General features: G+C 37.3%; 1 protein-coding gene across 1 annotated transcript in view; it reads left to right on the top strand.

The window, feature by feature from the left end:
* The first annotated feature begins 613 nt into the window (after nt 1-613).
* Nucleotides 614-16734, top strand: part of LOC118427357 (von Willebrand factor A domain-containing protein 8-like) — a 29237-nt gene continuing 13116 nt past the window's right edge. The window contains exons 1-21 of the mRNA XM_035837103.1: nt 614-718; nt 1150-1199; nt 1817-1925; nt 2219-2323; nt 2725-2850; nt 3366-3497; nt 4580-4657; nt 5162-5322; nt 5998-6111; nt 6648-6816; nt 7253-7330; nt 7942-8057; nt 8751-8854; nt 9200-9306; nt 9575-9646; nt 9867-9943; nt 10283-10358; nt 10648-10783; nt 13041-13166; nt 14084-14290; nt 14730-14880. Coding sequence (XP_035692996.1) covers nt 1827-1925; nt 2219-2323; nt 2725-2850; nt 3366-3497; nt 4580-4657; nt 5162-5322; nt 5998-6111; nt 6648-6816; nt 7253-7330; nt 7942-8057; nt 8751-8854; nt 9200-9306; nt 9575-9646; nt 9867-9943; nt 10283-10358; nt 10648-10783; nt 13041-13166; nt 14084-14290; nt 14730-14880 — 2234 coding nt within the window. The 5' untranslated portion in view covers nt 614-718; nt 1150-1199; nt 1817-1826. The remainder of the gene's footprint in view (nt 719-1149; nt 1200-1816; nt 1926-2218; nt 2324-2724; nt 2851-3365; nt 3498-4579; nt 4658-5161; nt 5323-5997; nt 6112-6647; nt 6817-7252; nt 7331-7941; nt 8058-8750; nt 8855-9199; nt 9307-9574; nt 9647-9866; nt 9944-10282; nt 10359-10647; nt 10784-13040; nt 13167-14083; nt 14291-14729; nt 14881-16734) is intronic.

The raw sequence follows: 16734 nt of genomic DNA, 5'->3' as shown, positions 1-16734 counted from the left end.
ATCTACGGAGGATACAAGAATGAGAGATCATGGGTTTAATTCCTGGTGCTCTTGTTTTTCTTGCTATTCTATATTTCGTTTTCACAAACAGGCCGGCCAGGCCCCTGTTTTGCATTGTGACATACATTGTAACCATTAGAAAAATTGAATGTTTCATTGGGAAAGACACTATGTACAACTTTCCTCACCCCACCCAGGTGGAAAAATGGGTACCTAACTTTGGTTGGGGTGGTAAAAGGCAGTGGAAGGAGAGGGATGCGCCATGCCTTCAAATACTCAGCCCTAAACACAGCAGATAACAACCTATTGCCTCTACAGCCTCAAAAAAGTCTATGAGACTACTATACCCTTTGTCTTTTTAAGATAACAAAATGTTAGATTAAGAGAAAAAAGTTCTGCCATCAACTATTTCTTCATTTTGACTGGAAAAATAATGGATTCAATGCTTATAACTTATATACCAATGATCTGCAATAAGTGCATAATCTATATTGTACAGTTCTGTGATTTCAAGGTACAATAATGTCAAAATAATTTAAATCCTTTCTTTTAGGATCACACGAAAGAGGAGTTGGATGCGTGGAAGCTTGTCAGAGTGGACGAACGTTTTCGCGTGATCGCCTTAGGTCTTCCCGTTCCACGCTACAAGGGGAACCCTCTCGACCCACCGCTACGATCACGTTTTCAAGCCAGGGATGTCAACCCCATTCCCTTCAAGGTACTGTAAATTTCTTTATTTTAGCATAGATCCAATTTTGCAGTGGAAATGGAAAGATGGCTTTTGTTTTACATTGTATTCTAAGTTTGCAGTGTAAAACAAAAACATTTATTTTTCTGGTGTCATGACTTTGGGCAGGAGGGACGCAGCAAAAAAAAGCACTTCAAATATTTCAAGAATTACAGTAACTGTAACGAATTACTGTAACAAGTCAATTGTCCATTGTGTTTTTTTAAATTACATTTATCATTGTGTATTGTGACAAGAGGGCTCATGCCTATAACTTAAAGTATAAAAACATGTAAATAAACAAAGTTTGTGAAAAGTAAGAATTGTTGAGTAAATGGAAAATATGTAGCCTTCTAAATGTATACTTTTGAGAGATCCTACATCTTTGAACTGATCAAAGGTTTGTTTCTCTTCGCATTCAGGACCACCTGGATCTTCTAACAGAGGCAGCACCAAACATATCTTCTGACAAGTATGGCTCTTTCTGTACCAATTCAATCTCTAGAATTGATTTTACCTTTTAGCATATTTCACTCCCAATCTCAGGTATGGGAGTGAAATATATTGTTCTTGGTTGTGTTTTTTCTTCTCACTGCCATTTGTTAAATTTCAACTCTGTCATTATGTGACCACCAAATCACCAGACATAGGTGTAGCTTTCTCACTAGAAATGGGGGAGGGTTACTTGAAAGAGTCCATTTAGCATGGGGGTATTTATGGAAGAGTTCATTGTTGCACGGGGAATCAAATGTGTTAAATTTCTGTTTTGAAGTGGATTGATGTAGGGATAGTCTACTTGTAGATTCTGAATTTACTTTGGGATGGTCCATATGTCTGCAAAGGTTGGTATAGAACAGTCCATTTCTGCATGGGGAGGGAGAAGGAGTGAAATATTTACCATAATCTAGTTAATTTGCTTTTCATATGTGAATGTCTTTGGCAGTCATTTGTATTAGATTCTGTATGAATGTATAAAGCTGTTTGGTATAACCGTCCTTCAGCGTAACACATCAGCTGATACTCATGATACTCTTTGCTTCATTGTGTATCTCATTATTCAAATTGTACATGTCAATCTGTTTCTCCCAGAACCTCCCTGATGTTGTCCTTTGCTACAACCATGATATCACAAGAGTCGTCATCTCTGGGGCTCCCTGACTTCCCTACAGATAACCTTGTTAGTGCTGCTAAAATCCTGGTAAGTTCTACTATAGACTTAGCAAACAATGCATTCAAAATGTTCGTATCATAAGACTTAGCAAAATTAATTGAAATTCAAATAACTCTAGGTTCTCTGTGGGTCTTGCAAAAGGGGAATAAAAAATCTTATTAGATGTATGACTGTTCATGTAATGGATTGCCTTTGGTATCTCTATTTTGATGATTATGATAACTGATTGCTAGTACTGTAAAGTGTGATTTTGTACTTAAATAGATCGCTAAATTTGCAAGATTTTTTGGGATATACATTGACTTTTTTTGTCTTCCCAGAGTGCCCTTCCAGAAGCCTCAGCTCAGAGATTGTTACACAGACTTTATCCATACGATGTCATTCTGGGTAAAGAAGGTAGAACAGCCGTGGAAGATACATTAAAGGTACTTACTCCCCTTCAATGGTATATCTAAATAAGCCTTTTAGTGTACTGAAGGAACCTCAGAAAAAATTGGCTACTAATTCTTTATTCAGTTGTAGAGTTAAGGAAGAAGGTAAAGTTAGAAAACTAAGTATAGTTTCTAGGTCCGCTGTTACAGTTGTGTGTAATAGTTAATGACTGTATTAAGTTAACTATAACTCTAATATGGATAAATTTTTTCCTACAATGACGGTCAACAATAGCTTAATTTTTCACAATTATGAGTGCTTTCAATTTTGCAATGGTGAGTATTCATGATATTTGTAACAAACATTATTAACATGATGTAACATGTGGAGTTTAACTTCCATTTATTTGCCTTTCTATATGAATCGTATATAATTGCACATTTTTTGTTGTCAGAAATTCGAACTGTTTGAAAAAGATGCTGAGAGACTATCACAGAAAGTAGTTGGAGTGGACAGACTACCGGACAAGTCTGGCGCTGTGGTAGAGATGGAAATCAACGGGAAACAGTATCAACTTCAAGTGAGTATTCAACATCCAATCATACCTTACAATGTTTCTGACTGTCAATCACAATCAACTGCTCAACCAATGATTTTATGCCAATTTGCTGTTCCACCAATGAGAGAGTGGCTGCATGTTTGTCAAATATTTGCATTTTGTTTTTGATTTGCATAAAAGTTTTTGAAGAGGACATGTCTGTGGGATCTGTCTATTTATAATTTATTCAATAGTTATAAAATCTCATGTATTGTTTTGCTTTTAGTTCTTTTAGAGTTTGTAAAATGCATAAATTTTTAGAAACAATATTATGTTGCAGCCACTGCAAAAGGCAAAAAGAAAGATAAACTGCTGTTGATATTGTAAAGAAAGTTTTACTGAATATTTATTAGCTTACAGTTACAACTTACAAAGCTGCAAGAGTAAATATTATATGATATGCTGAAATAATAAATGTTATCATATTGATATATGAAAAGTCAATCATGTTTGTTGGTAACTTAAGAAATAACTATATTCTGCTCATACTCACCTAGGTGCCCACAGGAAGTGAAACTGATGTTGGTTTGAGTGCCTCAGACTTCGTAAACACTCCCTACCACCAGAACCTTCTGGCAGATATGGTCCAATCCCACTTTGTCAAAGACTTCTGTGTCATCGGTGCAAAGGTATATTATAGACTCTTTATTTTTTGCTAATAGTTGACAATGAAATTTTCACATTATCACAAAGTTTGTCTTTTAGAAGTCTATGAATACTAGACAGAAAAGGACTGTTTTGAGATAGGTATAATTTATACAAAGCAAAGATGAGAAGTCAAATTTACATACAGTCTCATAATTCCACCAGGTGTCATCATACCGCCACCTCAAAAACCGTTGCTATAGAGGCCTTCTCAAGATTGTCTTCAACACCTAAATATCCAAATTGTATTACGATATTTAACATTCAGTGTTCAAGACAATCATGGGAAGACCTCTTAACTAAAATTTTTAATACAACCATGAAAAATGGAGGTATAGTTTTTCATGTGTCTGTGTGTGTGTCCGCATATTTGTGGTCAGCATAACTTTAGAACCTCTGGATGGATTGTAATGATACTTGGTATGTGGGTAGGTGTTTGGAAGACGAAGGTCAATGTCGATTTTGGGCCCCCTGGTGTGTGACCTTGGTACTGCAGGAGAACTTCGATTTTTTGTATCTTTTGACCTGAACATGCTATGGTCTTGCTTTCTTGGTGGCAGATAGCTTGTGACGTAAGGAAAATTGTATATAGGTTTGGGCCCCCTAGCGGCTTGCTCTGGAACTGCAGGGCCAATTTTGTCAAAATCTTCCAAGGAGCATAACGGAACATAGGAACGACGAATTTCTATGATATTTAGCGTATAGGTATGTTTGGCAGAGATGTACATAATGGAGTGCAAATTATGCAAATTTGGACTTAATTTGCATCTTTAATGAGGAAAATCTTTATTTCCAGTATTTTTCATTATAGGACTGAAATACATGTAACATATGTTTTGAGGTGGCAGTATAATGGCACCCGGTGGAATTACAATAGTCGATGTTACATATCTTCAAGTTGACAGTATTTATGAACAAACAACTTGAAGGTAAATCCACATTTGTAAGGCTTGCTCAGTCTTTTGTATTGTTATGCCAAATTTAAAATATAAGTGTAAACATACAATGTAGAGTTATCCAGGCTTGAAGAAATGTACAATTTTTTTATCAAACCTCTATCTTTCAGGGATGTGGAAAGAGTGTTGTAGTGAGAAGATTTGCAGATATGCTTGGTTATGAAGTGGAACCTATAATGCTGTATCAGGTACTGTATATTTTTACAAGAATTTTCTTACAATGGTTACATGTCTGGACAGATATATTTGATCTGCTCACTCTGGGAAGGGCCCCTACTTGTTTTGATAAGTGTGGTGTGTTCTTTAACATGCTCGAGGTGTAGCACTTCTGAAACACGGGACCTCCATTTAACATCCTCTGAGGGATGGCCATAACCAAAACTATATTGAACTTCTCATTTTCATCTGAGTAAAGTGAGGAAAGTCGTGTAAAGTGCCTTTCCCAAGTGCACAAGATTGGTGGCACATCAGCGGATTCGAAACCAAAACCTCTGGGTTATGAATGATTCAATCAAACACCCCACCACACGACCCCACATGTTTCATGAATTTTTTCCAGGACATGATACTAACGGATTTGAACCCAGAGTCTTTGGTTTATAAGTCAAACATTGCACCACACAACACATAAGTAAAGGTTCAAACAAACAAACTAACATACAAACAAACAAATGTTTGATGAATTTTTCCAGGACATGACAGCTCGTGACTTGTTACAACAGAGGATCACCCTCCCCAACGGTGACACAGCCTGGAGACCCTCACCACTGGTCACAGCAGCACTGGACGGGAGTATAGCACTACTGGACGGTATCCATAGGGTCAACCCTGGCACTCTGGCCATCTTACAGAGGTATGGATGCACAATGGTCTATGATCAAGAGTCAAAACCTATTGCATCAGTTTTAGGCCACCCCAAATTTATTTGTTGCTTCTCGGATTTTTTCAGAAAAAAATTGGACCGACCAAAAAAATGAAAATAAGTTTTTAAAAAGGTCTGGCTTGAAGATGTACACAAAAAAACAACAGCCTGAGGAGTTTAATGGCACGTTTTATACAATAAATGTATTCCTTTGATTTGTTACTAATGTTCTGAATAAAAAAGGCATTGTTTTTAGACTGAAATTATGTGTATGTAGCTCTGAATGGATATATTTACAGGTTTGTGATAGCAAAACCTACCAGTATTTTTTCTCTGGACTTATTTCTATTTTTTTTTTAAATGAAAAAAAAAATGGACTGGCAAATACAAGAAGCAACAAAGAAATTTGGTGTGGCCTAACAATGCAATTTATATTGAGTTAATTCAATGGTATTTTGTTTGGTAAATTCATTAATGATTACAATGGACCTTTACATGTACATGTAAAACTCGAACTAGATAATCTGTAGAAAGTTTAAAGCTTTTAATCAGACACCTATATATGTGTAGAACAGCATCTCCCTGTACTGTATTAAATATAGTACACCTATATCCGAGTAGCTTCTGTACAATCTTACACTTCCTTTATGTGTTGCTTCATACTAGGCTTGTCCATGATCGTGAATTGACACTTCACGATGGCACCAGACTTTTGAGACATGACAGATACGAAGCAGTGAAGACAGAACACCAAATAGCTGATGAGGAAATGGCCAAAAGGTATGTTCAATGATTGTAAAACAGTGAAACCTACAAGATCTCTCATGTAGGAAGTATATACAGTAATCAATGCAATATCTAGTCATCTAGTGTTGTCTCATTTTTGAATGGTCAAATGACAGAAATGGGTGGGTCAATGCTCCCTGAAGAAGGCTAGAAAAATGTTATAACCTTTAATCATATTCAATGTTTATGGGTTTATTGGTATTATTTTATCTATCATTATGGAGACAAATTTTCCATGGATCAGTGCCTATTACTATTGATGATATAAGTACGTATTTTCTTCATTCTTTATTGCAGGCACAGTAAAACATACTATACAAATGTACATGTTTAAGACACACAACATAACAACATAAAAACATTGAACTCTGTACTATGTACAAGTGTCTCCAGAGGTTCTTGAAGCATGTGTTACAGTAGAAAGAATGTGTGACATATATTATAAGTACAGACTGTATGATGGAATTAGAAGAGTAAAAAGCTGATATACAAAGGAATAGCACTGCTAACATCTTAATCATTTTTTTCAGGATGATTTTCCCCATCCATCCTTCGTTCCGTATCGTCGGATTGGCTGAGCCTCCGGTGGTGGGCAGCAGCACGCAGCAGTGGCTGAGCGCTGAGCTGCTGACCATGTTCCTGTACCATCACATGAGACCACTGTCCATGGCTGAGGAGATGGCAGTGGTACAGGGCATGGTAGGTAGTGGTAGTACCAGTACATGTGTATATGTTATATTTTTGTGAGACTTACAATACTACTCTGATATTCCTTTACCCTCACACAGACCATATGCGTGACAAAATTGTGTTTGTACAGAGTGTTGTAAGTCAAAGTGGTACCAGTTCTGTGGGACTTAAGATTTGCAGAGCCTTTTTCCTTTAATAGATTATGAACACACGGCAGCGGGAGAAGGCATGATACATGTACATTGGTCATAGTGATTCCTATACTGAGTTATGATACAACTATTTATGGCTGACAACATGGTATTAAATACTATTTATTAGTAGTCATTGTCGACAAGACAATCTAACTCAGGTGGCCTCAGTGGTCAGCTGGTTTGGTGGTTTCTAAGAACAGTTTTGACTGACAGTAATTCAAAGTGTAAATCTTGTTTTCTTACATTGCTAGGTCCACAATGCCCCCAAGTCTGCAGTAGAACCACTTCTCACACTCACTCATGACCTCAGGGATTCTGGGGACCACACGGTAAGGCAAGAATATCTGTCTACTGTCCAAAATGCTGGACCTAGTACTTGTTTTTAACTGTCGTGTTGCGTTGTAGAATATAACAAATGCACTAGGGTAACACTAACAGTTTAGTGCACAGAAGGATCAACGGTAATTCAGAAACTTATTGTAGAATCATTTCAGGAATACTTACTGTATAATCATATCATGAGAATGTTCTGGTATCCTTTGATATTAAATGTAGTACTTGTAGGAATCATTTGCTGTTATGCGTTTGTAATGTAATTGTAATGTAATTAAAAGGTACAATATTAAATTGTACAAACTTCAGGGTATAGCCTGTGTGCCAGCCATGTACGCTTTTGCTAATTGGACCCAACATCTACCTGGTATTACCCCCAATGTCCTGTGGGAGAGTTTTGTGCCGGGTTGATGCCCCAAATGCACTGTTAGGACTGTGTAATCTGGCATTAATGCAGCAAAACTGACCACTTTGGTAAGGGTATGTCTCAGCCAGGCACCCAGACTTTTTCAGGGAACAAGATCCAATTTAATACTCTTAAAAATGCAACAACTGCTATGTAATATTTCCTTAAACGCTTTACATGCTGTGTGATATTTTGTCCCAGGTACTGTCCCTGTCCTCTTCACTGTCCACACGACAACTCCTGCGCATGTCCCGACGGGCGGCCCAGTTCCCACAGGAGAACCTGAACGAAGCTGTCAACAAGGCCTGTCTATCAAGGTGTGTAGTACTCAGGCCACAGTGTTTGACATTGTGCAGTAGACATGGAATACTATTTGTGGAGCTGTGACACTCAGAACATCACAATAAGTGCATGGTTGGACAAGTCCACTAGTCGGATTGGTCTAAGGCAAGTGCAAATGCCATTCGGGCAAGAGCATGCCCTACTTGGGCAAGTAAGATTGTCATGGCATCAAGCATTGATCAACACAAGAAAATAGAGTCTGATAATACGCCAAAAAGTAGTTCCTGACGAAAACTGGTGGATTCCAGTTGAAAAGTCTGACCGTTTCCAAAACCATATCCACTGTTACTTGTCAATGAGTAACTTCTTTGGCGTATCTTATAACTGGATGTCTGTCCTACATCGACGTAGAGTCAATAATATTAAAGAAATCAATAGCTAGAAGTAAAAAATGTGTCATTGAAATTTCAGGCAAGTGAACATGATTAGTTAGTTCGTGCAAGTCAATTTTTTATGTACTTGCCCGATAGGATAAGTGGATTTTAGAAAACTTGTCCAATACCACAGTGTTATGAAAATACTATGACACATTTTGATCATACCACATTGCAGTTTTCCTATATTCTGCTTGGCGGTATCCCTGTACCACTTCAATGAATACTAACTTATATTACAAGAACGCATTCCTCAACCAAGCAAGTAGGTTTAATCTAATTTTTTCCCCACAGATTTCTGCCAAAGCTAGCTCGATCAGCACTTGAGAAAACTTTGTCTGATGCTGGAATCCAAGCCAGTTCCTCCCAGGAAAAGGACATTGAAAAGATGCTGTCATGTAAGTCTTTAGTTTAAGGACTCATTCTACCTTCTGGGATTTAGGGTTTAAGACAGCTTACTTGAAGAGTGAAAAGAAACTTTGTCTTTTGTGATGTAGCCTTAAGTAATTTATGATATGACTAACTTGAAAGGTTAAGTCTATAAAATAATATTTTCCATGAAGTCTGTTATCCATTATTATCTTCAGGTTTGGAAGTTATTCAAAATTGATCCAAAAGAAATCAACAATCTCAGAGCTACACAATTTTGGCAACACCTATGGGGTGGTTGCCTATTGTACCAGCACCATCTGTTGTAATGTTGCTGTGTTGGTCTTGTTGCTGACTGTTGCTGTTTATTTCAGGTGAAGTTAAGGATGGCCAGGTGAGGATAGGTACCACCACGGCACAGGTGTACGACCCTGAGAACAGAATGAAGGTGCCTGATGTGCTGTTCTATGACAATGCACAGGTAAATACACACCTGAGATACATTTTACATGTACCGTAAATCCATTTACTTTTGTGGTGGTTTTATTTCACAATTAATTGGGTGGAAAAAGAGGCATTTTAGATGAGCAGTTGAAGCAATTAATATGTAATACATTGAAAATGCATATTTTTAAAGTAAAAAGATAACAATGTCTTTAAATTTTAAGATTCACAGTAAGTATGTTTTTCTTTCTTGCTGTCTTGTGGAATGTCACAGCTCACTTATCATATGGCTCTTTTCGAATCAGCACCTTTCCATAATGGAGGACATGCTAAAAGACTTCATGTTGGGGGAACATCTCCTGCTTGTCGGCAATCAGGTAGGTTCTACTGAATATCCCATTATATACAAACAGTGTGAAAGCTACATTTCTGTTCATTCTGAATGGTTGATGAAACAACAAGTATTACAAGCATTGTAACAATGCCTACCTACTGTATCAATGACCTTATCCAGATTAAACAAAAACTAAACTTTAACAATATTTTGCGTATTTTTTATCTGAATCAGATATTGTTTCTCCATTAATCATTTTATAGGGTGTTGGAAAGAACAAAATTGTGGATCGATTCTTGTACCTGTTGAACCGACCAAGAGAGTACTTGCAACTTCACAGGTGAGTTTGTAATTTAGGAAGTGCATCAATCTTTCCATTTGCTAAAGGACAACTTTAAAAAAAAATTTGAACAATGGATCAGGTGAACAGTCATGTAAGTGTTTAAGAAAGGAACAATAACTGCTCCAAGCTAGTCTTTGTTTCATAATTTACCACCCAATAAAAGGAGTTTTGATGCTTGTTTATGACATCATGGTATTTTTTCATTTTAATCTTAGACTAGATACATTTAGAAGGCACAGAGAGACTTCAAGGTCAATGTTGTAGTTTCCCTCGTATTAAAAGTATTGTTATTCACATCAAATTGTGCCCATAAATTCCAATCTCTTGTATTTTCAGAGATACCACAGTGCAGAGCCTCACCCTACAGCCAAATGTCCAAGACGGCGTCATTGTGTATGAAGATTCACCACTGGTATGTTCTACTAAATGATCATAATTATTATCTCATACTTTAAAACATTGATTAAAAATTATAAAAAAATTGCTATTTGGCAATACACATACATTTGTGACATGCTTATGATATTATGACTAGGTCCACTTCATTGTGACATATTGATTGAAATCAGCTAAATTTGCATAATCAGGACCCCTTATGTAGCATTCGATTTGGTAACACTTGCCAGATACCAGAGTTCTTTGAAATGATGGCCTACAGAATACATCATGGCATTTAACCACTTTTCCTTGACCCCCTGTAGGTTCGTGCAGTTAAGCTTGGCCACATACTGGTAATAGACGAGGCTGACAAAGCACCCACCAACGTGACGTGCATACTAAAGGCACTGGTGGAGAGTGGGGAAATGATCCTCGCGGACGGCAGGAAAATTGTCTCAGGTAAGAAGGGAATTAGTAGTAACAGATTGTGTCTAATCATGTGCAACTCCTACTCCTATAATTACAGTTGTTGGCTTGAAGACCTGCAATGTAGTTGTAGTCATAAATTGCTAACAGAAAGGTCACAGATAAAGGATAGTTTTGATTCTATTTATTGGAATAAAAAAGAAAATTTTTTAACTATTCTTTTAATAGGCAAATGGCAGGTGTATATTATGTAGCATATTCTCATAGCTCACTACACGTAACCTAATTTTCTCTGGAGTAACATCTTCTATAATACTGAGTGATATCTTCTTTGAGAATAATTTCTCTTTACACAGTTAGTGTCAGTCGTAAATGGCTGTCTGACAAGGTACTGCACTTGTCTAATAATGACTAATAATGTATTTTAATTGTCCCCAAAATGTAGTCTAATTTCCTAAAAGCACGAGTCAGTCACACACACATTAGTTCCCACTTTTCAAATGTGAGCTGAGGTCAGATCACTAAAAGCACTTAAAATCCATCAGCCCTCCCCAAGTAATCACCCCGACATTTTCCAGACTCCACATTAGGGAATAACACTTCAGAAAAGTGTCAGACAAAAGTCAGTAGGGGTTTAGTGTTACCCCATGGGAGCTACCATCACTTACTTTATCTCCCAAGCTTATCCCAAGGTTGATAGCTCGCCCTCTTACTTAGAGTTCATGTGGGTTGGCCCAGGAATTTTATCAGAAACAAGTTGTCTCACCAGGGGAAGGAAAAATACGCAAGGATGTGTGGGTAGGAAACAATGGCGTCGGCTGTTTCTGTGCTGCGTTGACGATGTTACCATGAGTTGGAACCGTAGCTCCACGAGATGGCCAGGAGGATTGTACGCCACATCACGAGACGGAGAATGGAACGCCAGCAGCTTGGATCCATTGTATAACTCGACTCAACGCGCCAACACGACCGAGCTAGAAGCAGTGACCAAACAGGAGAGTGGGATCATTGCCAACTTCAACATTATCCGCGTAGCCGTCCTGGTCTCGGTTTTCTCGCTTCTGGTGGTTCTGAGTTTGAAAGCGATCCTGCGTATCATCTGGGGCCAGTTGTACTTTGATCATGACGACCAGGAACGACCGCGCGAGCCTGACCGAGAATCCCACGATACCATTGATCTTTAAAGCTGACAGAAGCTCTCAAGTAATCTTAGTGTCTTACAAGTTGGATTGATGCAAGTATAGTGTGTATTAAGTAATGTGCCCAATACTTACTAATCTTTAGAATCTCTTTAAATTTATGATATTAGTGCTGTTTTTCCATTATGTTAGATGTAGCTCCTTACAATCAATTTCTTAAAAGTTTCTAGGATAAGCTGTATTTTGAGCTCTCCAAACTCATAACTTTAGCAACTTAAACAAATTTTTGATGTTCTCTGTATCCCAAGATAAACTGTTCCCCTAAAGCCTACACTGTACATGTTCTACAATCATCTTATACAATGTGTAGTTCACACTTTATTGACATTCCTGACAGTCACTTTGTAAACATTTCCAATCAACAGTGCTTTTTTATCTTTGCTGGCCACCAACAGGCTTTGGGCTCACTGCCAAGTTTTAGACCAAGTGTGCATTAATTGTGACCTGCTATTGAAGTTAACCAGATGTCAGCTGTTTTGTGCAAGAAAGCTGTTTTTACATTTAAGAACTGAACCTGATCTGCTGGATGACACAGAAGTACCTGGTAACTGTTACAACTTGTAGCTGCTAGTCCTTTTAGTATTTTGAATTCATGAATGTCTGACTTTAGAAAGTTAGAAATTTGATGCTGCCTTTCTTGCAGAAAATTTAACAAACATTTTTTATAAATTCTAGTCTGAGGATAGACTCGAGTAAATAGGAAATATCTAATAAGATAAACATTTTTTGCCTGTCAGTGTGGATTATTTCCAGATATATCATACGTCAATGTGACATCCTGAAAAGGACATGCTTAGTATGTTAAATCAGTTGGAATGTACTTTTCAAATATCTCATAATTGTTCCTACTATCATTATCTGTAATGTATTTACGAAATCACAATCTTGTGAAATTGCATTTTTCTGTGCTATTACTTACTGAATTAAGTCTTTTTTTTAAAGAAGGTGTGTATGCTAGGTGAATCTTGATTCTTCAGTTGAATAAGAAAGTTAAACAGGGCTTGTTTGTGAGCAGCTTAAAGCAAATGAACTTTCCTGATGATGTTTCCTCCAAATATTCAAAGTCTTGTTTCCTTCTGTGTGTTTCACAGGAAAGTCAGCCCAGGCCCACCCAGGGAAAGCCAACATCATCGCTATGCACCCAGACTTCCGTATGATTGTTTTAGCCAACCGACCTGGGTTCCCCTTCTTGGGCAATGACTTCTTTGGTGCCATGGGTAAGTTATTCAATGTAAACAAGAATCATATTTTGAGCATATTGTGTATATAAGGGATATGTAAAATTGTATCAACAGCATAAGTTGCCCCTTTTCCCACTTTCATTTCAATGACATGGTCATGTATCACACACTGTCCACATACTGATACACTGTTAGAATATACTGTGGCATGTCCATCAGAAAAACCCTCTGATTTCCTTCCTACCATCCTAGACTGAAGCTGTCTTATTCATAGTATATTACATTTAATACCTTCAACAAGAAGGTAATGTTTTTGCTATAGAGCTATGGTTTTGAATGTATGTGAGCATAACTCGAGAAGCTGTTGATGTATCTTCATGATATTTAATTTAGTAGGTTACAATCAAAAGCAGGCTTTTAGCTAGAATTTTATTAGGGGGGGTCCAAATTTCTTGCTGCTCGGCGAGTGCTGCAGGCGCGAGTATTGTAGAGGGCCTGGGGACATCCTCACTTAGAAAGTTTTGAAATTTATAACTCTCTGAAACACCATTTCCCACATTTTGAGTTGCAATTTTGGGGGAATGAAGCAAATTTACTGTCAGACAGGCCACAAGTGACCTGTAGCATCCCTGGTCAATCAGAATTTCATGCTTGTCAGAGGATGTGCTCCCCAGTGTAAGGGTGTACAATTTGTGCTATTTTTTAACAGGGTGCGTACACCTGCCTGGCTAAAAGCCTGATCAAAAGACTGATTGCAGCTGCATGGTGTCCAGACCACTGCAGTAGCAGAATGCAGTGTACTACTCAGTACTGTACTACTACTACTACTAATAAAAGAATTTCAAAGCAAAATCAAGTTAAAAAATGGGCATCATCTAATATGAATTTGATATTGCCGGTAGGTTCTTTCTATGGCGCTGCAATAGAACGTGCATGTATTTTTTTTTTTTCAGGTGATATCTTCAGCTGCCATGCAGTTGACAACCCCAGCCCAGACTCAGAGATGTCCATGCTGCGTCAGTACGGCCCTAACGTCCCAGAACACATCCTCAAGCGACTTGTTCAGGCGTTCGGCGAGCTACGTGACATGGCGGACCAGGGACTCATCTCTTACCCATACTCCACCAGGGAGGTTGTCAACATTGTCAAACATCTAGAGGTAAGAGCAAATTAAAAACCTGTTTATGATTTTTCTTTATATCTCATAGTTGTTTCAAAGATTTTCTTCAGAACATCCAAAATGATAAGTAGTCAGACTCTTGACATTTTCAATTTGTCATGAACTTATTGATACAAAAAAGGTAGAATAGTTTAAGTTAGAGTTAGATTTATGAAGAAAGAAAGAAAGAGAGAGAGAGAGAGAGAGAGAGAGAGAGAGAGAAAGCACTGAAGTTATTTCCTAGATGTTCTCATTTACTTAAATATGATGATACTTTTATATTTCAGATGGACAATTACAATATTTTTACCTTCTGAGAAGGCTCACAAAAAGTTGGAGTCAGAGTTGATCTATTACAAATATTACACACATGTACTGCGGTACTGTTACTGTAATATATCGAAAGCTCTCGCTAAAAGTTTTGTATTTCCCTCACCAGCAATTCCCAGATGAAGGCCTGGCCAGTGTTGTGGGAAACGTCTTTGACTTTGACTCCTACAACAAAGAGATGCAGGAAGTACTGGTGTCCACCCTACAGAAACATGGCATCCCTATAGGGGCACGGCCTGACAGTGTCAACCTCGCTAAAGAGTAAGCACCAGTTTTCTTTGTGCAGGTCACATAAGATACATGGACAGTATAACGCTAAACTTTCTTGTAATAACACAATACACGGATCAAATTTTCGACGACCACTGTCACCTTCTACAGTATCAATAGTCTTGCGAGAGTTACAGACAGTCATGATCTTATTACTGTCTGTAACTCTCGCAAGTTTAAGTTATTGGTCATCAGTATTGATACTGAAGAAGGCGAAAGTTGTCGTGTATATAGACTGTTGTGTTGGATATTTGATCTGTGTGTATATATACCATTGTGATGGAAGAAAGTTTAGCATTGTACTATGATTACTACCAACACAGATGAGCTTCCATAATAAGATTACATGGATGTTTAGATCTAGAGAGACACATAGCCCTGCCGACAAAACATAGAAACATATCAAAACATAGAAATGCAACATTAACATTAACATACAAAATGCAATTTTTTATGGATCTGCATGCAGCCACTCTCCCATAGGTTGAACTCCTAATTGCTATGCTATTATTGGTTGAACTGCTAAATTATGATGGACAGCCAGGAATGGTCTATTACTGTCTCTCTCTGAATTCTTTTAGAATTGTTATCAAACTGTAAGCCTATCTATCCTTCAGAGTAATGGTGTAACTGTGAGATCTCTACAAAGTACAATGTACTCATACCTGGTATATTTGATCATATCTGCCTGTATCAGGCATAAGAAATTGATGTAATGTGAATTATGAAATGTTGTGAAGTCAACAATGCTTGTAATATAACAAAACTGATTTTAGATTTTAGAACTCTCTGGTAGAAAAAGGACTTTTAAACATGAGCCAGTGCATTAATTATGTATTGTGATAGACCATGTAGGGCATTATTAAATCTCTCAGTAAAATATGATTTTTCACTCAGGAAGAAGTGTCCCAGGTGTTTGTAACCTCATACTTTACTCAAGTTTGCTTGCATGTGCAAGTCCACTAAATTTCAGAAAAATCAGAACAGTGTAGTCAGTTTTCCTTCAAAGTAAATCATGATGAAGGAGATGTCGATGGATTTTTTTGTCTAAGTAGGTAATAGTACATGTAAAGTAGAAAAGGAAAGAGGCGAGGCTAAACAATTGTTTTTGACCCTTTCTAAACATCAGTTTGAATTTCTACAGTTACTGTTACCATAAGTAACAGTAGTTGGCCTGTAGCTGATACATGTAACATGTGCTTGTCTTCATCAGAATGTACATGACTTATTCCGAGAGGTTTATTGAGGAGATATTGTATTGACTGTAGAGTGAAACTTTGACTTGGTTTCCTAATACGTGAATTTGAACTCTTCAATAAAGAAAAATGCTATTAAAATCTGTGATTCACGAAGTGTTTGTGTCTGCCTGTTCTTGCTTTTCAAAAATGTGTCGATTACTTGTTGAATCATCTTATCATCTCAGAAAAGATACCTTGATGTTAAAGAAATTTCATACCATCAGTTAATTTGAACTTTGAAATTGATATCAGGCAACTGTTGGATATATATCAAGTATCATAAATTGATGATTGTATTTTATCTACATGAAAACCACAGGTTTTGCAAACCAAGTTAAAGTGTTCACAGATTAATTTTGATATGCATGATTACAGCACAGTGTTTGTAAGCTACATGTAGCTTTAGCTAGGCCTTATGTTTTTGTGAGTGTATTTGAATGAGAGCTAGACAAACACAGAACCTGCAAACAGCAAGATCATATCAGTAATTATGGCATTAGTTTTTCCAAAGTCAACTTTCACAGCTTAACACAAACAGAAGAAAATCACATTAGGATATGAATAATATTAAAAAAAAACATAATTATCATAAATTAGCAATTTCTCT

The sequence above is a fragment of the Branchiostoma floridae genome, chromosome 12 (genome assembly GCF_000003815.2).
Source record: "Branchiostoma floridae strain S238N-H82 chromosome 12, Bfl_VNyyK, whole genome shotgun sequence".
Classification (NCBI taxonomy): Eukaryota; Metazoa; Chordata; class Leptocardii; order Amphioxiformes; family Branchiostomatidae; genus Branchiostoma; species Branchiostoma floridae.
The sequence above is the reverse complement of the archived record's forward strand: the minus strand, read 5'-3'. Positions and strand labels throughout refer to the sequence as shown.